The sequence below is a fragment of the Sphaerodactylus townsendi genome, linkage group LG01 (assembly GCF_021028975.2).
Source record: "Sphaerodactylus townsendi isolate TG3544 linkage group LG01, MPM_Stown_v2.3, whole genome shotgun sequence".
In the NCBI taxonomy this organism is placed as follows: Eukaryota; Metazoa; Chordata; class Lepidosauria; order Squamata; family Sphaerodactylidae; genus Sphaerodactylus; species Sphaerodactylus townsendi.
The window spans coordinates 178,878,936-178,905,111 of NC_059425.1; the positions used below are offsets into that span (position 1 = coordinate 178,878,936).

General features: G+C 44.0%; 1 protein-coding gene across 1 annotated transcript in view; it reads left to right on the forward strand.

Annotated features, from left to right (window-relative positions):
• Window positions 1-26,176, forward strand: part of COL4A1 (collagen type IV alpha 1 chain) — a 193,810-nt gene that overhangs the window by 59,462 nt on the left and 108,172 nt on the right. The window contains exons 3-9 of the mRNA XM_048501044.1: window positions 21,598-21,687; window positions 21,969-22,013; window positions 23,081-23,125; window positions 23,240-23,302; window positions 23,395-23,448; window positions 23,884-23,910; window positions 24,669-24,752. Coding sequence (XP_048357001.1) covers window positions 21,598-21,687; window positions 21,969-22,013; window positions 23,081-23,125; window positions 23,240-23,302; window positions 23,395-23,448; window positions 23,884-23,910; window positions 24,669-24,752 — 408 coding nt within the window. The remainder of the gene's footprint in view (window positions 1-21,597; window positions 21,688-21,968; window positions 22,014-23,080; window positions 23,126-23,239; window positions 23,303-23,394; window positions 23,449-23,883; window positions 23,911-24,668; window positions 24,753-26,176) is intronic.

The window sequence follows — 26,176 nt, forward strand, 5'->3', positions numbered from 1 at the left end:
TGTGTTGCTGTTTTTCTTGCTGCTCCTGATAACAAATTACTGCAAAGAAAAGGCACGAATGGAAGAGTCAGCCCATTAAAAAAAACTGTCCTTAGAAACAGCCCTGACTTGGACAAAATCCCAAATCAGGATGTCTCTGTTTGCAACATCTCTTTCCGTATTACCCTAATATGTCCTGTGCTAAGTTTAGATATGAAGCTAGGCCAGTTAGCTTTTAGAATGTCTGCTGTAAATATGTTTTTAAATTGTTAAACCACACGCACAATGAATCCTTTTATTAGCATCAATAATGCAAACACAAAATATATAACACTCACAGCACCAACTAGGTAAGGACTTTGTAAGATAGAATCGGAACAAAACTACAGTAACCTAGGCTGATTCCGCACGGGCCAAAAACAGTGGTGTGAAAACGGTGTGAAAACAGTATAAACCCTTTTAAACCATTTTAAACCCTTTTTAAAATTATTATTATTATTATTATTATTATTATTATTATTATTATTATTATTATTATTATTATTATTATTATTATTATTATATTTGTATACCGCCAGGGTTCAGGGCGGTGAACAAGATATACGGATAGAGCACAAAATAAGTCAATAAATACCAAAATTAATTAAATAAACAATTATGGCTCTATACACATTAAAAACCAAACCCATTAAAATGCAGCTTCTGAATAACAAACATAACAGATGGCGATCTACTATCAAATCCCCTAAACAAGGGTGGGGGAGGAGGGGGCTGTAGGATCCACTGATGTTAAGGAGGGGGGGCCACCAGCGGCTGGCCTCCCCAAAGGCCTGGTGGAACAGCTCGGTCTTGCAGGCCCTGCAGAACTCATTAAGATCCCGCAGGACCCGCACAGCTGGAGGGAGAGTGTTCCACTGCTGTTTTTGGCCCGTGCGGAATCAGCCCTAGTTATTAAGTGATTTAAATAACTGAAGCAGTGGCCCTTCACAATATAAGGCTTGAGACTGAGAAGCTAACCGTGGTTGATGGTTGTTTTGTTGGGCAATGCCAGGTTCCGGGTTCATATCAACTAGTAAAAAGCTGTTTATTTGGTTGTAACCTTGAGCTGATCTTACGGAACATATGGGATTCAGTAGTCGTGTTAAATCCACAGTGGAACTGAAAGAAAATCACATTGGATAATTTTCATTTTATTTAAACCGTGCTTTGGTTATTTTTTTTGCTGTTACATTGGATGGTGCTGATTGCCTATAGCGGGGGGAGAGGGGAAGTAGATGCCTGGGATTAGTGAGTACCTAGGAGCAGTGTCCCTGTACCCCAAAGGGGCTGGAGCTAAATAAAGCAAGACATCTCAAACTTTTTGGGACCTTTTTCCCAGTGGGTAGATCTCAAGCTGCAAAGCCATCCACGTGTAAAAGCAAACGAGTTTCCCTCAGTGGATCAGGGTAGAAGAATCTTGAAAGGTGAAAGAAGGAAAACATTATTCTGTGTTTGTTTGTGGTTTAACTTGTGTGTGTGTGTTTACTTGCCATCAAGAGACGTGCTATCAAGTCTCTTTCGACCAATAGCAAACTCCCATGGAACGAATAGGGGATCGTGAGGGAGGTTACAGAGCCCGTGGTATCTAATCTGGAGGAACCGGGTTTGATTCCCAGCTCTGCCGCCTGAGCTGTGGAGGCTTATCTGGGGAATTCAGATTAGCCTGTACACTCCCACACACGCCAGCTGGGTGACCTTGGGCTACTCACAGTTTCTCGGAGCTCTCTCAGCCCCACCTACCTCACAGGGTGTTTGTTGTGAGGGGGGAAGGGCAAGGAGATTGTAAGCCCCTTTGAGTCTCCTACAGGAGAGAAAGGGGGGAAATAAATCCAAACTCTTCTTCTCTTTCAATTCACTTTCACAATTGTTTGCAAGTGGAGTTTGCTATTCTGCACAATCTCCTCCTCCTCCTCCTCTTCTTCTTCTTCTTCTTCATCATCATCATCATCATCATCATCATCATCATTTTAAACTGAGGGACATGGCTTCCTTTATAGAATCACTCCATCTCATGTTGGGTCTTCCTTTTTCCCTGTTGCCTTCAATTTTCTTCAGTATTATTGTCTTTTCTAGCAACTTTTGTCTTTTCATGATGTGAGCAAAGTATAACAGCCTCAACTGGTTCTGGTGGGCTTTCCGGGCTGTGTGGCCGTGGTCTAGTGAATCGTGTTCCTAACGTTTCGCCTGCATCTGTGGCTGGCATCTTGAGAGGCGTATCACAGAGGGAAGTCTGTTACACACTGATAAGCACACAGCCACACAGCCCAGAAAACCCACCAGAACCAGTTGAATCCGGCTGTGAAAGCCTTCAACACACTTAACTAGTTCTAGCTTATCCCTTTTAATTCTAGGAAGAGTCTTAGGCCTATTTATCTTGGGAAACGCTGATTTATCTTTTTGGTGGTCCACGGTATCTGTAAAACTCTCCTCCAAAACCACCTTTCAAAAGAATCTATTTTCTTCCTGTGAGCTTTCTTTGCTGTCCAGCTTTCACACCCATACATAACAATGGGGAATACTAACAGCCCAATCCAGACTGGAGGAGCTGGGGGCAGAATGGATGTAGTAAGCAGGCATGGGTTCTGCTGTCAACTCCCAAAGTGTGAGCCCTCAGAGACTGAGATTTTGATGCACCACTGGCCGCCACTACCAGAGTTGCACCCAGTGGATCCCGCACCTTTAGCAACAGGTTCCTGCATTAGGGTGGAATTCAAGAAAGTGACGAAGCGCAAATGGGACTGTATGGGGCATGATGGGGCGAGTTTTGTGGCATTCCGGGGTCAAGTATTTAATAATTTCCTCTGTTACTGTAAAAAACTCTCACTGCAAAACTCCTAATTTCCAGCTGGCATTCTTCTCTTATCCATACTTTGAACTCTTTATAGCAAGTCCTAGTGTCCAGCCAACAGAAACAGCCACTTCTCCTCTAATTGACCTGCCCGTCAGGGGCCACTTAACACTTTCTACACTCTAATTTTGTTTCTAGAAATCAAAAGAAGGATATTCTCCTTAAAACAAGGAACTCTTTAACATATTTTCTAAGACATGTTTTTAAAATAGCCCAATAGGGAGAATCTGTCCCGCTTTCTACCTTTCATAACTAGCCACATAGGGAAACAACAATAGTGGGACCTTCTAAGGATTTTCTTTGGGACCTTAATTGGAATTTCTAACAGAAAAGCAGACCCAACTAGTAACCCCCTCTCGGCACACACAAATAATTAGTAACCCACTCTCGGGAACTGGTGAGAACCTGCTGGATCCCACCTCTGGTTGCGCCGCCTAATTTTTAGGCGCAACTGGGGATGTCCCAGGGTCCTTCTCAGAGGTGGAACTCTGGGCACTCTCAATCCAATTGTTTGCAAGTGGATTTTGCTATTCCACATAGTAAAATCCAGCTCCAAAGTGCACTGAAAGTGAATTGAAAGTGCATTATTCTGCATGTGCAAAAGAGCCCTGACGCCAGCCTGGTTCCCACTAGACCTTCCTTCTTGGCTCTTAGGGAACACTATGGTGGGAAGGATGGACTTATGCCAATCTCTTGAAATGGTAATAACTCCATTTTTCCTTATAGAGGGCTTTCAAGCGGTGGGGGGGTCTTTTTGTTTCTTCTGCCTGCCTGCTCTGCCTGAAAGCCCTCTGGAGGCAGTGGGGTGGTACAGCAGTGATGCCATTGCCATCCGCCTTCGGAATCTGGATTGTGTTGAAAGTCTACTGTGGGGCGGAGGAAGACTCAGGACGATTCCCAAAGCAGATGGCTTGTTGGCAAATTTGGGCTTGCCTTTGCATTACATGCAAGATGACTGTGAAATGCAGCCTCTTGCTCACTAGTTCAGTGCATTTATAGAGAAGAAAAACACAATATAAAGTTGCTCAGTGTTAAATGGTGTGAGAATTTGGCAGTTTGTATTGTGTGTGGGAAGCAGCTTTTTGCAGGTGGGTCCTGCAAAGTAAGAGTAAATTTAGAAGCGGTTCCCAAAAGGAATTGTAATTTTTGAAGCGATTGAATCCCAGTTTTAAAAGTTTGAGAAGTGTTGGCTGAAGACCAAATTACAATTGTAATTGAGATCTGTGGCCAGTCCTCTTGGCTATTATTTATGTATTTATATAATATTTCTGGAATTCTTCATACACCAGAAAGAGCTTGCGAAAATTCACAGGATACCATTAATTCAAACGATATACACAAGCAATAGAATTATTTGAAGGCCACTTCATAAGACTAATAAAAGTTTTTGGCTTTAGACCACTGGAATTAATACGCCCATGGAGCCTCCCCTCCACAAAGCCCCGCCCCTGCCCACTTTATTTCAGCAGGCAACTGGCTGAAAAAACAGCTTGCTCTGGTCACCGGGGCCTGGCTGGTGAGGTGGGGCAGGGTGAGGAGGAGGGGGGAGAGGGTGGGGGAAATTTCTGGGCCCCCCCACATGACTCCAATAGCGGGCGCCCGGGGCAGCCCTACTCCATTATCTCTACATCACTGGCAGACCATCTGCATCGATAGTACAGCTTTAAATTGATCATCCTGTGCCAACAGCTAAACCCGTCTTTCTGGAATAAAAAAGATTTGCTAAGTTTTCTATGCCCTTATCTTGTGAGATCTTGGAAGCTGGTTTGTAATTAGATGGTAGACCACCAGGGAACTCTAGAGTTACTATGCAGAGGCAGGCAATAGCAAGACACCTGTGTTGGACTAGAACTGAGGGTGGAAGTTTTGTGTTTCTTCTGAGAGAATTCCATCTTTCCTGGGTGAAAAACATGGATAATGTGGCTAAATATCACATGCTGGGGGGTTGAATTTCGTTAAGGGAAATGCCCAGGAGGGGAACAGATTACAAATATAGACCTGAGCCCTCCAGGGGAGGGCGGTCTATAAACCCAATAATAATAATAATAATAATAATAATAATAATAATAATAATAATAATAATAATAATAATTTTATCCCCTCCCCCATTGCCACAGCCCCAGGCCAGTTTGGGGTTTCCTGGTGGCTTCTATTTGGTTTTGAAGAAAACACTGGGAAAATCCAGCCGTGGATCTCATGTGTAATGTGTAGTTTGGCCTCCAGCCTTGACTTTTTCCCCTTTTGTTTTCAATAAAAGTCGTAAAAGCTTGAGCTATATCTCTGCAAATATTGTGCTTGGAAGCTTGAAAACCGGCAAGGGCCGCATGGTCCTTCTGTCCATGGTAGGGAAACCTTTTCTGAAATAGCTCCATCGAGTGGCCACATGAAGTCTTTCTGCAGTACGCAATTATTATTTTGGTCCACTATCGGATTGCGGCGCCAAAATCGTCAGAGTCTGATTTCTTCTTCATTATGGGCAGAGATCACTGAAGAAGCTTGCCCTTTGGTTCAGAAGAGGAATTTTGTTACAACACAGGTTTAAATCTCTTATGATCTAAAATATAGTGCATTCTCTGTAGGTTTTTTGATTTAAGGGATGTATATGTATATATCACAGGAGGTGGTGATGGCCACTAACCTGGATAGCTGTAAAAGGGGGTTGGACAGATTTATGGAGGAGAAGTCGATCTCTGGCTACCAATCTTGATCCTTCTTGATCTGAGGTTGCAAATGCCTTAACAGACCAGGTGATCGGGAGCAGCAGCAGCAGCAGAAGGCCATTGCTTTCTCCTCCTGCATGTGAGCTCCCAAAGGCACCTGGTGGGCCACTGCGAGTAGCAGAGTGCTGGACTAGATGGACTCTGGTCTGATCCAGCAGGCTCTTTCTTATGTGCTTATGTAGCAATGAACCATAAACACACTATACAGTAATACAGAAGGATATATATCTGTGTCTTTAAATAGCGATACTGAGATAAATACATACACAAATATTGTGTGTAAATCAGGTAGTTGTAAAACATGAATAAGCTAATTCTGTCCTTGAGAAGTTTTGGCTTAAATCTATGCTCTTGTGCATACAGCTAGAATACTGTGCATATTGTGCATACAGCTAGAATACTGAAGAACAGTTTTAAATGCTTGGGTTGCTAACTCAGAAGTGTCCAAAAGGACCCCTGGGCTGGTGTAAATGCCACTTACTCTGATGTAATGGGCAAAGATTTTACACCAGTGCAGAGGCCCTGAGGAGTTGTGTTGCAGAGGGACACACAGGAGAAAGAAAGAAGAAAACACAAGCCCTAGTAGAGTTCTTCATAGTAATTCCCCAGCCAGCTTATATAGGCATATGTAAAGCCTGGACAGATTCTAGTCTCCTGGAACTAATGTAAAACATGAAATGGACATTACAGATACTATCAATAACACTATTCCTCAATTACAAGAATTAGCTGTAAATTAATAGGAGTAATGATTATAACATCTTTTAATGGCTAACCACAGTTATTAAATGTGCTCTGTGCATGCAAAACAAGTGCCTATTTATGGCAATGCTGACATATATAATCACTGCAATTAGTGCGTAATGATAACCAGATTTTTCTCACTGCGTTCGTCATTCTCAGTTTATCTGCTCTTTATTCAGTCACTTTGGACATAATTTATTCTGCATGAATCACTTATTAAAAATTACGAGGAATCGCTGAAAGACCCTTTCCGCACACACAGAATAAGGCACTTTCAATCCACTTCCACAATTGTTTGCAAGTGGATTTTTGCTATTCTGCACAGTAAAATCCAACTGCGAAGTGGATTGAAAGTGGATTGAAAGTGCATTATTCTGCATGTGCGGGCCAAAGACTTGCAGGGAAACACCTCATTTTCCCCTTATCCTTTCTTCACACTATTTCCTCTTCCTTTCCCCCAGTAGCTCACATATCCTCCCCCTAATTTCTTCGCTCATTCAACTTTTCTTCTACTTGCCCCCAGTCTTCAGTTTATTTATTTATTTATTTATTTATTTATTCATTTATTCATTCATACATACATACATACATACATACATACATACATACATACATACATACATACATACATACATACATACATACATACATACATACATACATAAGCCTTTATTGGCATAGTCAGAAAAAAGTTACATGAATCGGGAACAGTTGCATGGATACATGATAGATAAAAGGCCCCACGGGGAGCACAACAAATACATTCTACTGGGAACTCTCAGTTATCTCCGCAATGAAATTGGCGATCTCTTCACAAAGACTGGGGGCCGAGTTGTTTAACAATAGAGATAACCTCGTCAGATCAGGCAGCCCAGATTGGAAGAAAAAATGTAGGTTGGTATATTTAGATCTGATGTTATCAAATCTGGTGCAGTGCAAGAGTTGGTGAGTCAGGGTTTCAGTGTTATTGATTTCATGTATATCCCAAAAATCATTAGTAGCAGGTTGCTCAGGTAAGTTGTGTGATGACCATTGCTTGGCCCAGCCAAGTCACACAGGTGGTGTTGGAGGCTGCTGGGCCCAGGCAAGTTGTGAAACATCAAGTTGTGGCCACTTTTGAATTTGGCAGAGTCACCCAAATTGCACGGTAACGCATTTCCCAGTGGCAGTGGCGTAGCATTCATTTTTACATGGCATTCATGTTTACATGCTGCCTTTGTCAAAACAAGGGTTTTGCAACCTGCAGCTCTCCAGATGTTTATTTATTTATTTATTTATTTCATTTTTAAACCGCCCTCCCCCGAAGGGCTCAGGGCGGTGTACATCAACATCATAATACAAATATAAAACAATCTATAACAATTTTAAATTAATAGAATTTAAACAATTTACAATTTACAGATGGCGACTTATCCCAACCCCATTCCCGCCCACGGGAGACCAAGATGGTATGGGGGTCAGATGGTCATCCCGGCTGGCCAGAAGCCTGGCGGAACAGGTCCGTTTTACAGGCCCTGCGGAAACTCTGAAGGTCCCGCAGGGCCCTGGTCTCCTTAGGGAGCATGTTCCACCAGGTAGGGGCCAGGGCAGTAAAAGCCCTGGCCCTTGTTGAGGCCAGCCGGATCTTTTTTGGGCCAGGGATTTCCAGCAACCGCTCCTCCGTAGAGCGGAGGGCCTTATTTCACGGAAGTACGGGGATATGCAATCGTCTGGATATGTAGGCCCAAAGTCGCTAATATCCTTAAAGGTCAAGACCAGCACTTTGAAGATGGCCCGGAACTCGATGGGCAGCCAGTGTAGATGGTATAGGACCGGAGTAATCCGGTCCCAACTAGCTGTTCCTGTAAGTAGTCTGGCTGCGCGCCGTTTGAGCGAGTTTCCAGTTTCGGATCACCGCGACAGGAGGCGGAGGCTGGCGTGGAAGCGTTACAATAATCCAGCCTAGAGGTGACCAATTGCGGGGGCTGATGGGAATTGTAGCCCATGAACATCTGAAGAGCCACAGGTTGCAGACCCCTGGTCAAAACCATTATAATAGTTTTATAGTCCGCATTGCCAGGGGCATGTGGAAAACCTTGCCTCTGCAGCTGCTGGAAGGCTGGACTGTTGCCTGTGGAAAGACAAGACAGATGTGGGGGCACTGATGAACATTGGTGGCTGCAATCGACTGCTTTCCTCTGCTGACTTCCCACTCTCTTTAATATTTCATGGTACACTTCTAGGAACGGGGGCTTTGTTACACCACGCGTGCTCATAGCGTTCCGCAAGACCGGAGTTTTGCAAATGTTATGAAAATGGGCCATAAACTACACATTTCCCAATTCTTCCATATTCAACAGCTGTCAAGAATCCCGATTCCCCCAGGGCCAAGCAGCTTTGCAGATTGAGCAGTTATGTTTTCTCTTACTTTGGCTGTGTTGTGTCAAAGTGCCGGCTCAGCCTAACTGCAGTTAGCAGAGGGCAGGGTATAAATTGAATGAAATAAAATGAATAACAAAGGACATCTTCGGCCCCTTCCGGACACACGAGACGACTCAGGTTCGACTCGTGTCGGCGGAATCATACCTCAACTCGAGTCCTCCTGTTCCTCCGCACAGTAGCCGACTCGTGTCTCCGGAGCCGAGCTCAGAGGGCGGGACCACCTCCCTCCGCTGCATTCCAATTGGTTGCTGAGTCCCCCGTTCTGCGCATGCCCAAAGCTTTTCGCACCACCACGAGTCTCCCCTTCTGCGCATGGGCGAAATACTTAGCTGTGATTGGCTAGATGGCAGAGTCGAGTCGACGGAGATTCCGCACTCCGTCGGCTTCGGCTTGAGCGCAACCCGAGTCTGCCAGTCGACTCAACTCCCCAGTCGAGCTCAGAAATTCAACGGCGAGAGGGGGATGAGTCAAGTCAGACACGAGTCCGATGCTACGTCTGTGCGGAGGACTCGGGTCAGACTCAAGTCGATCTAAGGTCGACTCCTACAATGCGGAAGGGGCCTTCGAGACTCTTGCCCCTTTCTGCACATGCAGAATAATCAATCCACTTTCAATGCACTTTGAAGCTGGGTTTTACTGGGCGGAATAGCAAAATCCACTTACAAACAATTGTGAAAGTGGATTGAATGTGCATTATTCTGCATGTGCGGAAGGGGCCTGTCATCTACAGTCTTAATGGCAATATTTTATTGCAGGACAGCGGAAAAGTAGCCACCTGCGGGGTTTCAAACTGTAGATGATCTGTAACGGTGCTGTGTCTTGGCACAATTTCAGCAGCTGCAAAAGAGCGAGTCAGCAAAATTAGGCTGGGTTGGGCTTCTGCCAGTTTGCCGAGAGGATCAGAAGTAACTATGGAGTGAGCCAGACACAATTCAAGCAGGGAATGGATGAAGGGCTTTTTCTTGAGAGAGTCTCATTGCTGCTTGAATCTGGCTCAACCTGTAGATGCTGGCAGGGGATGCTGGCAGGGGATGCTGGGAACTGTAGTCCATAACATCTGGAGGGCTGCGAGTTTGACACCTTTGCTGTAGAGAATCTGCTTGGCATGCAAAAGGTCCCAGGTTCAGTCCCAAGCATCTCTATATGCTGTTCCACATAAAGATGGTAGTAGATTGTATATTTTTCTCTACTACAGAACAAAGCATGCCAGACCTCCTTTGTTGTAGATTGCTCCTCCTGGGCCCTAGAGCCTACATACCCTATACCCCCACATCCGTTTGAAAGTAAAAATACATGTTGGCTTAAATGCTCTTGCATCAAAATACCATGTTCAGTAACACACAAAATAATGGTTTTGACAAAGGCAGTTTTTACTTCTTCTTCTTTTTTCTTTTCTTCATTGGCCTTTAGATCGGCCGCCTGTGTATATGAGTTCTACACAATTTTGTTGTTTTAATTTATTTATTGTTATTAATTGCTGCTGAGTTTTAATGGGTTAACTTTTATGTTGTATTAATTTGCTGTTGGAAACAGCCGTGTTGTGAACCGCCTCGAGCCCTTCGGGGATGAGGCGGCCTATAAATTTAATTAATTAATTAATTAATTAATTGAAGGAATGAATGAATAAATAAATAAGAATGAATGAATGAATGATAATTCTCGTATTTGCTCGGGACGATATTCTAATGTGGAAGTTTTCTCAACCGCTTCAGCTCAACTGAACATACTATCATTTTTTCTGTGGAACAGAGCATAGCAAGGATCAAGTTGCAGTTAGTGTGAAGGATCTCAGTTTGACCCTGGAGCGCTGCTGCCAGTCTGGCCCCTTCTGCACCTGCAGAATAATTCACTTTCAATCCACTTTCACGATTATTTTCAAGTGGGTTTTGCTATTCTGCACTGTAAAAATCCAGCTGCAAATACACTGAAAGTGGATTGAAAATGGATTATTCTGCAGGTGTGGAAGGGGCCTCTGAGTAGACAATACTCATCACTATGAGGGCCCTGTGGTCTAACTCAGCAGGAGGCAGCTTCCTGTGTTCCTGGCAGAGGTGGGATCCAGCAGGTTCTCACAGGTTCCCAAGAGTAGGTTACTAATGATTTGTGTGTGCCGAGAGGGGGTTACTAATTGGTGATTTTCCCACATGATTTTTGCCTTAGTTACGCCCCTCCTCTCAGCAGTAGCACACAGAACTTGACGCAGTCTAGCAGGAGGTGCACCGGCATGCGTGGCAGCCTGCGCCTGCGTGCATTCGTTTCCCGCCCAAGGACCGGTGCAGCGGCTGCGTCCTTGCCACAGCCCCGCCCAGGAATGCCCCGCCCCCGGAATGCCCACTCATCCACATGAGCAGCAGACTCTTTATCTGGTGAGCCAGAATTGTTTCCTCTCCTGTGCACATGAAGCCTGCTGGGTGACCTTGGCCTAGTCACAGTTCTCTCAGAACTCTCTCAGCCCACACAGAGGCAGGCAAAGGCAAACCACCTCAAAATGTCTCTTGCGTTGAAAACCCTACGGGGTTGCCATAAGTCAGCTGTGACTTGACAATGCTTTCCACCGCCATCAAAGTCAATGGATTCAGAAGGGTGCAGCTCTACGGTTATGTTTGTGTGCCTTTTGCTCTGCTGAACCTTTGCCATCCTATGTGGAGAGCCAGAGTGGTCCAGTGGTTAGCGTCCGACTAGAATACTGGAGATACGAGTTCAAATCCCCACTCTCTCATGGAAGGTTATTGCGTGGTTTTGGACTGTGGCATTGTCTCAGAAAAACTTACCTCACAGGGTGGGTGTGAGGATAAAATGGGAGAATATTGTAGGTTGGTTTAGGTCCTCACTGGGGAAAAATGGGGAACAAATGAATAAACAAATAGAAGAAGAAAAGTTTGGATTTATATTTATTTATTTATTTATTTATTTATTGTTTGGACTTTTATACCGCCCCATCCCCGAAGGGCTCTGGGCGGTGTACAGCATGAAATATTGATATAAATAAACAACTAAAACCTTTAAAACAGCGATAGCAACAATAATAACAGTAATAGAGGCGTCCGGCCAACCCCATATTTTAAAATTCTCCCTGGAGGAGGAGGACGAGTCCCAAGATGACAGGCCCAGATGTAAAGAGCCAGCGAGGGGCACCACTTCAGCGGCTGGTCCCTCCAAAGGCCCGGCGGAACAACTCCGTCTTTTACAGGCCTCTGGCCAAGTGAACTTCACTGAGGTCCGCGTGAGGGAACCCTAATAGCTTCGGAGGAAGGGTGTTCCACCAGGCTGGGGCCAGGGCCGTAAAGGCCCTGGCCCGCGTGGAGGCCAGCCGCATCATTGAGGGGCCACCTTTCTCTCCTGCAAGGAATCTCAATGCAGTTTACAAACTCCAATCAATTGGCCTCCTCACAACAGACACCTTTTGAGGTAGGTGGAGCTAAGAGAGTTCTGTGACTAGCCCAAGGTCACCCAGCAGGCTTCATGTGTAGGAGTTTAGAAATAAATCCAGTTCACCAGATTGGAGTCTGCCACTCATGTGGAGGTGTGGGGAATCAAACCTGGTTCTCCAGATTAGAGTCCACCTGCTGTTAACCGCTACACCACACTGGCTCTCAGTAAACAAAATATCACTTAATTGATGCTGATTGTCACAACTGGAGTATGTTTATAGGAGTTACTTAGATTATACTACACTCCTGGTGTGGATGCAACTTGTTGAATTCTCCAGAAGAGATCTGGTTTCTGAACATTTTGGAAGGGATGGACTTCAGTGGAACATACATGTTGAATTCCTTACAGGGACCATTCCGAGAGAGAAGACAGACATAGCCCTCTCTCTCAGACACATTTCACTTTTGCCAGTCTATACGAAAAGGCCTTGGCAGCTGAAACGGCATCCCATAATGACAGATGAATTCATCATCCATGTTCAACCCCTGCCCAAATGTTCAGAGACCAGAACGTGGTGTATTTTTTCTTACAAATTATCCATAGTGTTGATTATTAAGGTTCTGCCAATACAGCTCTAGCAATGAATAAGTCAGAAATGCTGGATGGAAAGTTCTAGCTGGGAGAGCACATCCCAGGAGAAAACTCTTTTCCCCTCTAGTTGTTTCAACACCAGAAGTCTTGCAGACGTGAGTTCTGTGCTCTGCTTGGACTTCGCATCTATCAAACTTCTGAGTCACGCTTTCCTCATTATGCCCGTTCCCCACCCTTCGATACCCTGTGGGAAATGGGCATTTCAAAACAGCATAGGAGGCCGGTTGGAGCATGGAGTCCCAGATACTTGGCAGTGCTAGAAAAATCGCCAGGTCTGGCCAGTTGGATTCAGACCCAAAAGTCAGAGAACATTTCATTGGGATTTTGGCTTATGGTCTGAAAAAGTCTGATAAGATTTCTGTATCAGATATCTTGGATCAATTTTCAACATAATTACTTTGCAATCACAAAAGGCTGTTGTAGGGTAAGATCTCTCGTCCTCTTCCTTACAGATTGTACCAGCATAGCTCTTGGGATGTTCCTCATTGCAGAATGTCTGGAATTCATTCCATAGACGTGATCAACTTCAGTCTCCATATCTTTCTCTGCGACCCCTAGAAAGTATGCCAGGACAGTTATAATCATTTGTCTTCTATTTTCATCTGCAGACTCAGAAACCGCTCTGAATCTCAAGTAGAATTCTTTCTCTCTCAATTCCAGAACCAAAGGAGTTAAAATTGTCCCTTTGTCTTTCTCAATCTCTATTCAAAGTTTCTGTCTTCCCTTCAAGAGTTTCAACTTTGTCCTTAGTTTGTTTTAATTCTCCAACTGTTTGTTTGATAGAACTTTCCCTGGAAAGTTTGGATACGAATGGACATAAGGGTCCAAACGCACACCCATTTTCAAAACATCACGAAGTTGCGGACCTCTGTCCACAAGCCTCTTCTTGGCCCGTGCTTCTACTTTTTGTCTCCTCATTTGCACTGTGTCAGGTTTAATGCTATAACCCTGGAAAGATTTCAACTGGTTGTTTACAAGCACCATTTTAACAACTGGTTCTGCCGAAGTGGTGTGAACCGGCTGAATCCCACCACTGTTCCGTCTCTTTTCGGGTTTGATCACTTTCTGCTCAGAGGAAATGCCTGCAACTATCTTCTGGTGGTTTTTTTTTTAGAGAATTTTTGTTTATTTTACACATTTAAATAACACATTCACAGAAAAGTAAAGAAAAAAATCCCAATCTAGTTCCTCCTCTCCCCCATATAATAATAATACCAAATGGAAAGGGGGGGGGGGAATTCACATACACAAACACCTACACACATATATGATGACTTCCAGCTACCTCACTAAGGATCCAAGCATAATTCTAACTCCGCGCTTATAATTAATATCTACATTTTTTCACTTTTAGTCCTTCTTGTAAAGTTTTCGAAATCCAATACCCTGTTTTCGTTTACATCTCAAACCCTGCTGTTGTTTCTCTTTTGTTTTCAATAAGTAATCTGCAAAGGATTTCCAGTCTTTCAGAAAATTGTCCGTATTCTTGTCTCTAATAACCGCCGTCAGCCTTGCCACCTCTGCATTCGCTGTGACTTTCAGGATCCAGTCTTTGTTGGAATTTTGTCTTCTCACTATTTGTATGCGTACCAAATCCTTGCTGCAGTTGTCATATCCATGAAAAGTGTTCTATCCAATCCAATCCAATCCAAAAACCTTTATTAGGCATAAACCAGAAGTACCATAGGCTGTTTCTGCATGGGCAAAATATGACGTCGTGGCAACGGAAAAAGAAGCGTCATAGCGAGGCTGCGTTCGCGACGCCAAGAAAGCCGGATTTGAGCTTTCGCTTTGCAGATCGCGCCCGTCGCCGCTGGAACGCTAAACCGGCGCGAAGACGCCGTATTCAAAAAACGCTTTAAACCGTTCTTTTTCCCCTCGTGACGCATCGACGCCGCACTCGTGCGAACCGCCGGCACGGAGCCGTCCTCATGAATGGAGACTGCCAGACAGCCAAGCTGGGTCCCCTCCCCCCACACACGCACACGTTCGTCCCTGGCGATGTCCCTGCATGGTCAGGCACCTGTCCCAGATCCATGTCGCCTGTGCGAAGATGGTGGCTGCCCATACACACTCTGGCCTCACGGGTAACATGAACTGGGACGGACAGTAGCTGGGAGGGGAGGCACTGATGGATGGGGGACGGGCAGGACATCAGGGCTGTCACATTGGCTACCATCGCGCTGCTGCGCGGAAGACATGACGTCCGGGACTGGCGCTGGCTTGACACGTAGTGCGCAGGCTTAACGTGGGCGCAGACGCCCGCTCGCATAGCTTCCCAGTCACCGTAACCGTCACATGTCTGCGGGGGTCTGGACGCCCGCAGCTCCACCTGTCTGTGCAAACGCTTTTTTTCGGAGGCGTCGCACTTTACGACGTCATCGCGTCGCTGTTTTCGGCCGTGCAGAAACAGCCATACATTCCAAATACAAAAACAGGATCATTGTTTATATATCATGTAGAACATGGATTAAAAATGTAGCAACTGCTTCAGAAATTTCTACATGAGGGCTGTTCAATAGCTTAGACATTTTTAGTTTGTCTGAGAGAAACATAAATTCTAGAGGTAGTAAAGGAAAAGTGTTCTATATTGATCAGGAATACTGTCCCCCATCAGCCCCGACAGAAATGCCTCAACTATTTTCTGTTGACATTGTCAAACATCAGGAATCAAACTGCTGGAGTACAAAGAGAGCTTCTCTCTTCTCTCACAATGTTTTTTCCTAACAAATCTAGAAAACACATGTATGTTCTCTAGTGTGATAGCAAAACTGCATCACATTCAGGAATAATTTAATTTATATTAGAGAGCTTTCCTGAATCCTGAGTATATTTTTCCAGCAATCTCTTCATTACAAAAATGGGCACATTTAGCTGGTTAGCTGATTAGTCGACACTGATTAGCTGTTATTCACTTTATTAAGTTGCATTGGATCACATATCTATACTGTTGGGGATTGGCGTTACATTTGTTCCAATATTTAATATATGCTCATTTAAGATTTCCAAAAATTATATGTTTTTCTCCTGGTGCCAATTATGCAGATCCCGAACAGATAGATTGTTTTTTGTTGTTGTTAACATTGCTGGGGTCTCAGCCCTTTTGTTGTGACTTGATGGCACTTTACATGCACATACAGGATTGGCAGAGAGACTATTTGTAATAGCTGCAGTTGACGATAATAGTTTGTCAAGTTTTGCTTAGTTGACTGATAGCTGTAGAATGTGGAAATTGCTTGTTCTTTCGCCACGTCTTTGGAAAAGCCATCAGATTTGTTCATGAATCAGTGGAGTCTCTCTAAGATATTTTAGTTGAAGAATGGGGGCTTTTCAGTCTGTAGCAAAACTTCCTGCCAGATTGTTATCATGTTCTTTCAGGGTTAAGTAGAAAATACTTTGAATGCAATTAGTGGAATCCTAAAAATATCAAAAGAATATACGAAGCACTTGCTTTTAAATAATTTCTTCATATACATGCATTTAAAATTATTTTATAATTAAGAAATGCCCTCACATTAAATGACACAGACAGAAATGTTTTGGGACAACAGTAGAAATAAAAATACAGTTGTTTAGTCTTAGATAAATGGTATCTAGCAAGGTCAGCTATGGGAAAGCAGAATTATTTTATTTAACATATTCAAAGCTGTTCTTGGGCTCCCTCTTGTGGCTAAAAACATAGGAACGTGTGGAAAGTGCTGTCAAGTTGCAGCCAATTTATGGTGACCCACTCGGTTTTCAGGGCAAGAGATAAACGGAGGTTATTTGCCATTATAGAACCATAGAGTTGGAAGAGACCAACAGGGACCACCCAGTCCAACCTCCTGCCAGGCAGGAAGACAGACAACCTATTCAAGGTGATGATACATATAGACACTTAGAATGATATAGCGCCCCCCCCCCATGTCCAGAGATGCTGAGTTGGTCACTCCAACAGTGAATGGGCAGGTGGGTGATCTTGCCAGAGAGCAAGCCCTCCGATGTGTAGTACAACTGAGCATTACTCAGGAGCAGGCCAGTCTCTCCTGATATGACTGCATCCAGCCAAGTGAAACCTGGGCGGTCAGAGTGATTCCAGACTATTTTATTTGTTTCTTTGTTTGTTTGTTTGTTTGTTTGTTTATTATTTGATTTGATATACCGCCCTATCCCCGAAGGGCTCAGGGCGGTGAACAATAAAATATAAAAGCATACATATAACTTAAAAACAGTTACAGTCTAAAACGATGTCCCACAAACCCATATGCAACCCTCCCAGGAGCAAAGTAGTGGGTCCTGATGTTGGTAGGGACCCCTGTAGAGCAGGGGGGGGGGGGGCATCCTCAGCGGCTGGTCTCTCCAAAGGCCCGGTGGAACAACTCGGTCTTACAGGCCCTGCGGAACTCTCCAAGGTCTTTTTGAGAGATTCTAACTAGACTCAAAAATCATTAGTGAATAAAATTCTTGAAGGGATGAAATGTAACTTCTTAACAGTCATGGCGGAAGTCAACTTTTGTTGGTTTAAATTTGTGTTCTGTATTTTTTCAATCTTTCATTTTATATTTTGTAAACTGTGTTATATTTGTTAATAACTGTGTTATATTTGTTAATAAACATATTTAAAAAACAGTACAGTATCTGATGATGGGTGGGAGTAGCCCTGTGGAGTTTTCTGCTCTAATGGCCCAGGGAATGTTCTACCCCAGGGGTCTGCAACCTGCGGCTCTCCAGATGTTCATGGACTACAAATCCCATCAGCCCCTGCCAGCATGGCCAATTAGCTTATCTGGGGATAAACCAATTGGCCATGCTGGCAGAGGCTGATGGGAATTGTAGTCCATGGACATCTGGAGAGCCACAGATTGCAGACCCCTGTTCTACCAGAAGGATCCGTAGGGCACAGATAAGGTAGCCAACCCAAGACTAGCAATCAGCAGGAGACTCCCATTTGTAGGTTCCTTTGGAAGTGATGTTAGGATGTTGCCAGTCACACTGTGACATCGCTTACAGCATGTCCAGAAATCGCTAGTGACCTAGTAGTATTTGGCCAAGTTTTGCCTGAATGCTAGAGCATTGCTGGCAATGTGATGATATCACTTCCTGTCACACAGGAAGTGATGTCATCACACCAAGATAATGCCAGTTGCCACCATTTCCCCCATGTTTTTCCCACCACCCAGCTCAGCAGCGGCAAGAATTGCTGACTGGCAACGGTCAGCAAAGATCAGGCCCATTTTTTTAATAGTTGTACAGAACCTTACAAAATGTCATGGATTGCAAACAAAGGAAGCAGATTTATTTCCTGTAGACCCTCACAATTCACAGGAGATCTGTTCCTAGGATTACTTTGAATGAGGAAATGCATAACATCTGGAAGGTGGGGTTCTGCTGCCTCCTACCAGTAGGAAAAACCTAAATGTCCTGTAACATTTAGTGATTATATTGATGGGGTGATTGGGATTAAAAGGGGCTGAGGACCATGCCAGGTGATCAAACGGTGGGCCAAAAATAAGTGGAATTGCAAGTCTCAAACCAGTGAGTGGTGAAGTTCTGCTGCATATATTTATTAAAGAGCTTGCTAGGACAGCTTTCCATAAAATGTTCAAGGTGGCTTATAAAAGTAAAAACTTGATAATCATATCAAAAGAACAGCCAAAGTGACTTTTAAAAGAGGTAGAAATTCTAAAGCCTTCAAAGATGGCAGTTTTTTTAGAGGCTGCTCCGAGGCTTGTAATGAGGATATTCCTCATAACTCACAGGGGAGGGAGTTCCGTGGTTTGGGGGCAGCCCCTTAGAATGTCCTTGCATTGGGGTACGCAGGGTAGCCCTGCCAAATCAAAGTCTTTGCTGGAGTATTGTGAGAATATATCCAAGAAGAACCACGGTGAAAGAATAAGGATTCCCAATGCTTGTGATTCTTTTGAGGAATGGGCAGGTGACATTCAAAAACTTTTTTAAAAAGCATAAATGCTACCTTGTAATCTTCACAGCGCTTTGAAACAACACCCCATTATGCCGCCCACCACAACCACGCACCAAATGTGCAACCATAGACACTTCCAGAGAATACAGAGGAAAAGCCCTTCGTGTTTCCCACCTGCCTTCCACATTATTTTTAGTATGTTACTTGGCCCTGATTCATACACAGCAGTTTGCCAGTAGCACACATTCAAACCCTGTGGTCGAATTTAGAATTCTAGGCATTCTTCATCCAAAGCAACTCTGCCCTAATGTCTTAATGCTTTTCGGCTTATTAAGCAGGTGTGGTTTGCAGGGTGACGCGAACATCCCGTTATGAGCAAGAGATCGTTTTCATAATTTTCCGGTGGATTGATCAGGCTCAGATGTGTAATGAGTGAAATGTTTCCGAGAGTTACGGGACCTTTGCTGTCCATTAAATATGAGGCGATGAAAAAAACAACAAAGAAGTCGTTAGTCCCATTTTATGGAAAAACAATTTATGACTCATATGTTGTGAAAGATACCCCAGCCCCCCCATTGTCTGAACATCTTGTGCTTTCTTGGATGACTGAGCGTTTTAGCGTTGAATGTTCTTTTGGTACCTTCTGTATCTTTCCGAGCCTTTTAATCCCCATTGGCTACAAGAACAGATGTTCAAGATCCACTCCGAGTTTCCATCGCTTTTTTGCAGATGCACTTGCTGTTTCATTGCCAGAAGGACAAACTGTCCACGGGACAGAGCAAAGACCGTCCCAGCCCGATCCCAAATGGAGCTACACTCCTCTAAGCCCATCGACTTCAATGGGTTTAGAAGAGTGTAAGTCTGTTTGGGATCTCTGCTGTCCGTCACCTTATCTGGCATCCTCCTCTTCCTCTTGATTGTTTTTGCGTTGCTTTCTCACAAAATATCCACAATATGTTGCTTATCCGAAAGAGAACACACATTTAGGGCCAAACGTGACACCATTATTTTTGAAGGGACAATTTGAACACCTTCAGATTTATGCATAAATCAGACATACGTACTGAGGGTGTGTGTGTGTGTGTGTGTGTGTGTGTGTGTGTGTGTGTGTGTGTGTGTGTGTGTGTGTGTGTGTGTGTGTGTGTGAGTGTGTGTGTGTGTGTGTGTGTGAGTGTGAGTGTGTGTGTGTGTGTGTGGCTCATTCCGCACATGCAGAATAATGCACTTTCAAACTGCTTTCAGTGCACTTTGAAGCTGTGCGGAATGGCAAAATCCACTTGCAAACAGTTGGGAAAGTGGTTTGAAAACGATTATTTTGCGTGTGCGGAAGGGGCCTGTGCGTGTGTGTGAAGTGTCTCCAGATTACAGTCAACTTACGATGATCCCTCGTGGGGTTTCTAAGGCAAGAGGCAACAGTGGTGGTTTGCTGTTGCCTGCCTCTGCGTAGCAATCCTTGGTGGTCTCCCATCCAAGAAGTCACCATGGCTGATCCTGCTTATCTGACAAGATCCAGGGCAAGGTAGAAGTGTTTGTTTCTTTGGTCCACCTTTCAGTCAGCTCATTCCTAAAGCAGCCTTTCGTACCTTTTATCTCACCAGTCTCTATCAAAGAACCTGTGTGTTTCACCATTGCTGGGTTCAGATTTGTGAGTTGGGGCATTTTTCTATAATGTGATAATGATTTAGAAATGACCTGGTGCAAAAAAATTTTGGGGGGTCGTGGTGGTGTGGCTGCCCGTGGGGGGGCATCCAACTCAGGTTTTGCCCAGGGCTCAGGTTTGCCTAGGTACGCCTCTGCCCCCTTTGCTGAGAGGGGGCTGGCGAGGGAACCTGTTACTAAAATTTTTGGATCCCACCACTGTGTACAAGCCATTGCAGGATGGTACAAGTGTCTCTAGAAGAACTGGATTGGGAGAATGAAAGGTGGCAGATATCATTGTCAGAGCAGCAAGAACACTGAGTATTCTGTTTCATATTCTCCTATAATAGAATCTTGATTAGGATTAAATAAAGTATAAACAAGAAAACCAGAACACCACCCTTACTACTCTTTGGCTAGTGTAGTGGGGCAAATAACAAATCCCTGTGCGGCTATTTCAGTTCCTCACATTGCTCGCTTTGCAAGTCCTTGCAAGTCTTCCATCTGAGTAGCTTTGACTCACTTCCACGTGAGTATGTTTCAGACTTCAGGCATTAATTTTTATTGAAGAGAACGGAAATATGACCAGGTTTCTGCGTTATGGTTCTTACTTACCCCTTACTCAGTCAATGAAAGCCAGCATGGTGTAGTGGTTAAGAGTAGGTGAACTGTAATCTGGAGATCCAGGTTTGATTTCCTGCTCCTCCACATGAGCGGCAGACTCTTATCTGGTGAACTGTATTTGTTTCCCCACTCCTACACTCCTGCTGGTGGACCTTGGGCTAGTCACAGTTCTCTCAGAACTCTCTCAGTCCCACCTACCTCACAAGATGTCTGTTGTGGGGAGAGGAAGGGAAAGGAGTTTGTAAGCCCCATTTGAGTCTTTTTATAGGAGTGAAAAGGGGAGGGGTATGTTGGTCTGATGGCAGTAGACCTACTCCAGATGTTGACGCATTCCCATCAATCTTTTCAGTCAGCATGGCCAATTGGGTTAGGCCAATTGGCCATGCTGGCAGGGGCTGATGGGAATTGTAGTCCATAACATCTGGAGTGCCAAAGGTTTGCCACCACGGGCTTAAACTCTTGTGTGCTAATTTGGATGCAGGAGTTATCGAAATGTTGGTAAAAGATACTTTGAGGCCCAAAATGATGGACAGCCAATTTCATGACTCCTGGGTGCTTTATTCACTTCTTCTTGCCTAATAAAAGAAAGTGGTTTTATGTAGATAAGGGATGTCATTCGTGTGTTTTACTAAATGGGATTTTTTTTTCAAATTTCACAGGGTGAAAGAGGCTTACCAGGTTTACAAGGTTTGGTTGGGTTTCCTGGAGTACAAGGACCTGAAGGGCATACAGGGCCCCCCGGACAGAAGGTAAGATTCAAGACCACCAAACCAGACACCCTGGCAGATGCTTTGGCCATGGATCTTCCACAATTTCTACAATGTTAGTAACAGTCAGTGGCTGATTGGGGGAGCGTAACAGTGACCTGTTAACATTTTTAGGCAGATGATCGGATCGGATCAGGGAGCTGTTTTCTCGTCAATCTGCATGTTCCTTCTACAGTGAACAGAATTAACCTGAAGGGGTTTAATTTGAGGCCAGCTGTGCTAAAGCGGAAGACCCGTTCTCACCTCGACTTTCTTTCTTGCAGGGTGACGCTGGAGAACCAGGATTACCAGGGACAAAAGGAACAAGAGTAAGTTTGACTGGATTTATTTTGACCTGTGGTGGAGGAGAATTTGGTAGCTCTCAAACTTTTAAGTTAGATAAGAACATCAGAAGAGCCCTGCTGGATCAGAACAGTAGTCCATCTACTCCAGAATCCTGTTTTGTACAGTGGCCAGCCAGTTACCTTGGAAGGCCAACAAGCAGAGCATCTTATTCAAGCTTTGCTCAGCTTGCTAAGAAATTCTCCAAAGACACCTGAGACAGTGATTTGGGGATGGTATCAGAGGTGGGATCCAGCAGGTTCTCACCAGTTCCCGAGAGTGGGTTACTAATTATTTGTGTGTGCCAAGAGGGGGTTACTAATTGGATCCGCTTTTCCATCTCCACGCCCTCGCCTCCCCGAGACGCATACTGCCTTTGAACATGAAGGTTCCATATAGCAATTGCGACTAATAATGTAACTCCCTGAACTGGGTTAATCCCTTTCAGGTACTGCAATTCATTGATTCTCAGCCTTTCGTACCTTTTATCTCACCAGTCTCACCAGGTTTGCCTAGGTACGCCTCTGCCCCCTTTGCTGAGGGGGGGGGGGGCTGGCGAGGGAACCTGTTACTAAAATTTTTGGATCCCACTACTGGATGGTATGAAATAGCCACTCCCATTTCCAGTCTTATTGGGTTCCGCTGTGTCAGCTGATTTATCTCCTGTCCGTAAGAAATTGTTCCAGATCGTTTGCTGAAAGCCCAATCCAGACATTGCAAGGGGATGTACATGAAAAGGGACATTTGGGAGGACTATATTTTTGGTAACACCAGTACTAAGCCCCAGAAAGGATGCAGATGTGGTATCACGAACTCTTAGATACTCGCCATGCATTCTAGTTCAGAACTGGGAGGCTCAAAGTCTTCCCCCTGCCAATTGATTCATGTTTTTAACCTGTTGTCAATTTGCAATATTTCATGGAATTCAAAATCTTCATAGAAGCATATTAACAGCAATGTCTTTTCTTGGTTGTATTATTCACATTTGCCCTATTGATTCATCTCATTCTTGACTTCTCATTTTTAACTCTTGTCCTGTCTTCCCTAATTTCAGGGGCCACCAGGTCCGGCGGGCTATCCAGGAAACCCTGGCCTCCCTGTATGTATTGCACTGATCCAGAATCGAAACATCACCAAGGTTTTAGCACTAATGTCCACCTGCCATTAATGTGGTACTTTTTCTTTTCTTATTCCATCTTCTCTCCTAATTCAGGGAATCCCTGGAGGAGACGGGCCACAGGGTCCTCCTGGTATCCCAGGATGCAATGGGACAAAGGTAAACACTTCAAGCCACCATTTTGATGGTGTTTAACGCTTCGCTTACATGACAGAATACAAATATGAAGTTATTTTTCTTTATTCCATCAGGGTGAAAGAGGTCCTTTGGGTCCCCCAGGTCAACCTGGACTGGCTGGAAAACTGGTAAGAATTTTTTAATTTAATTATTTATTTATTTTTATTTTTAAATTAATTTTTAAATTTTTAATTAATTTTTTAATTTTAATTTTTAATTTTTAATTTTTAATTTTTTAATTTAATTTTTTTAATTTTACTTCTTCCTTTCTTTTATATCTTCCTTCCTTTTTCTCTTTCTGATTCTTTAAAATTGTAATGTTGAAATAATCAATTTGTAAGATGGACAAACTTCTTACAATTTTAGATTTCTTTTCCTTTCTGTGCCCTAACAAAGTTTAATTTTGAAAAAAAAATATTTTTTTGCATTTAAAGCAAAAATGGCGTAAAAGTATGTTTTACCAATAAATAGTTAAGCAACTGTCTTGATGGAAAATTTGCTCTATGACTTTAAATGTGGTTGATATCTGCATTTTTTCAGAAAACGTATCATTTCTTTTCTAGGGGCCTCCAGGAATTCCAGGAATAAAGGTACTTCTAAAATGTTTTAAAGCGTTATGGTTGGTAGCATATTAATGTGAAGATGATGTTAAAAACACCATAATGTTAGTAAACCTTACTCAGGTCCTGACAATTTAAAACTAATTCCTGCTGGTTGTTCCATGCAGTGTGGACCTTAGCACAGAATGACTCACGACATGCAGATTGTTGCCTTTAGATAGGAAATGTACAGGACCCCACGTTGGGGACCTCTGTCATTATGTGCCCTGCTTTTCATGTGTTGCTGAATCACTGACAAAAATCACTGACAGAGCTCTCCGGGGGTGGGCGGTATAGAAGTCGAAGAAATAAACAAATAAAATAAGATAAAAATTTGTGTGTACTTGCTTAGGCCCCTTCTGCACATGCAGAATAATGCACTTTCGATCCACTTTCACAATTGTTTGCAAATGGATTTTGCTATTCCACACAGTAAAATCCAGCTGCAAAGTGCATTGAAAGTGGACTGAAAGTGCATTATTCTGCATGTGCGGAAAGGGCCTTGGTTTTGCCCTTGATTGTTCCCCCCAGTTTCTTGTAGTCAGACATGCACGCCATACGTAACCTTGTCTCTCCACCGCAGCAAAAAGTATCCTCTGCAGGAAACAGGCCTACTTACGCCTCTCCCCTCCTATGAGTGCTATGACGAGGGGTGCTACCTACATGTCAACATTAAGGGGGGAGGGGGAAGCAGACGGCACCCCCAAAACAGGTCATCATAATCTTTTTGTTTAATTCACATCTTGTAGGGAGACCCAGGAGAAATTATTGGGCAATTACCCGGTGGTATACTAAAAGGTGAAAAAGGATTTCAAGGCCAACCTGGATTGCCGGTAAGACTCACTCTAAAGTTGGCAGAATTTATTACTATTATAAGATGTGAGGTTGATTCAGAGCCCCAAAGACAGCAATTGCCTAGACGGGGTCTGAAATGCATTTCTGGGCAAATTGCACAGAAAAATATGCATAGGAAGTTTTTCTGTATGATGGAATCCCTCTCACTGGAAACTGGCACCTCACGTACAAAGGGCAGGAACGCAGGTTTGGACCCACTGTTGTGACTTGCTTCTGCTTTGCCTGAAGAGGGTGTCAAGCTCGATCCTTGATGCCTCCAGTTAAAAAGGTGTTCAGGTATCAGGTGTTAGGAAAGGTCTTTGCATGCAACATGGTAGAACTGCTGCCAATCAGAAGAGATAATATTGAACCAGGCTAACAGCCCAAATCTTCCTATGGCAGCGACGAGGCACAGTGCTAGTCGAGTTGCCCTCCTCGGAGCGCCTGCTCAGGTGGAGGGGTGATTTCATCAGTGTGTGGTAGCCGCCACCCTCCCCAGTTCTGGGACACCATGCCGGACGCTGCTCCAGCACCCCTGCCACCAGGTTGCTTCTGTCTTGTGGTTAAGGGCGTTTCGAGAAGCATAAGAATAAACTAATTGCAGAGTGCTGTCCTCCTTGATTATCAGCACTATTGTACTTTTGAAAAAACCTTGACCTGCCTTTAACAGCCTTGAAGTATAACGAGGCCAGTTATTTATCTAGAATCTGGCTAGCTGTCATTTTTGTGTTAAGATTATACTGCTGTGCCGTTCTAAACTGTATAAAACTGTTTTTTTTCATTACTCCAGTGGGAGAGATGTTTTTCCAAAACATCTGGTTATTGTGTTGTGAAATTATTTTGGTTACTTATAAGTAAATTGCTACTCCAGTGGGAGAACAAAATTTTGAAGTCATTATTGTAGCCTGGTTGGTACAAGTTTTCTTCTTTTCACTTTGGTTGTGTACCCTTTTGCATAGAATGGAGGACCAGTGTAGCGGGGGCATGACTGGGGAAGGAACCAACGTTAGCTTCCTCCCAACAGTTCTCTGTGTTACGCCAGCAGCCAGGGCTTCTCAGCACAAGTCTATTAAGCCTGGTGGCTGCTTCTCTGCAGTGGGGATTCTTTTTTGCTTTTCAAACCTCCTATGCCACTGGGAAGCCTCTGTAGGAGTGGTGGGGTGGTGCGGCCACAGCCGGCCACTTGGAAGGGGCTGCAATTGATGATCTGACTTATTATAAGGCACTTCCATCTATTTATTTGAGGGTGCATACACTTTCGCACATGCAGAATAATTCACTTTCAATCCGCTTTCACAATTGTTTGCAAGTGGAGTTTGCTATTTCGCACAGGAAAATCCAGCTTCAAAGTGCATTGAAAGTGGATTGAAAGTGCATTATTCTGCATGTGCGAAAGTGCGGAATAATGCACTTTCAATCCACT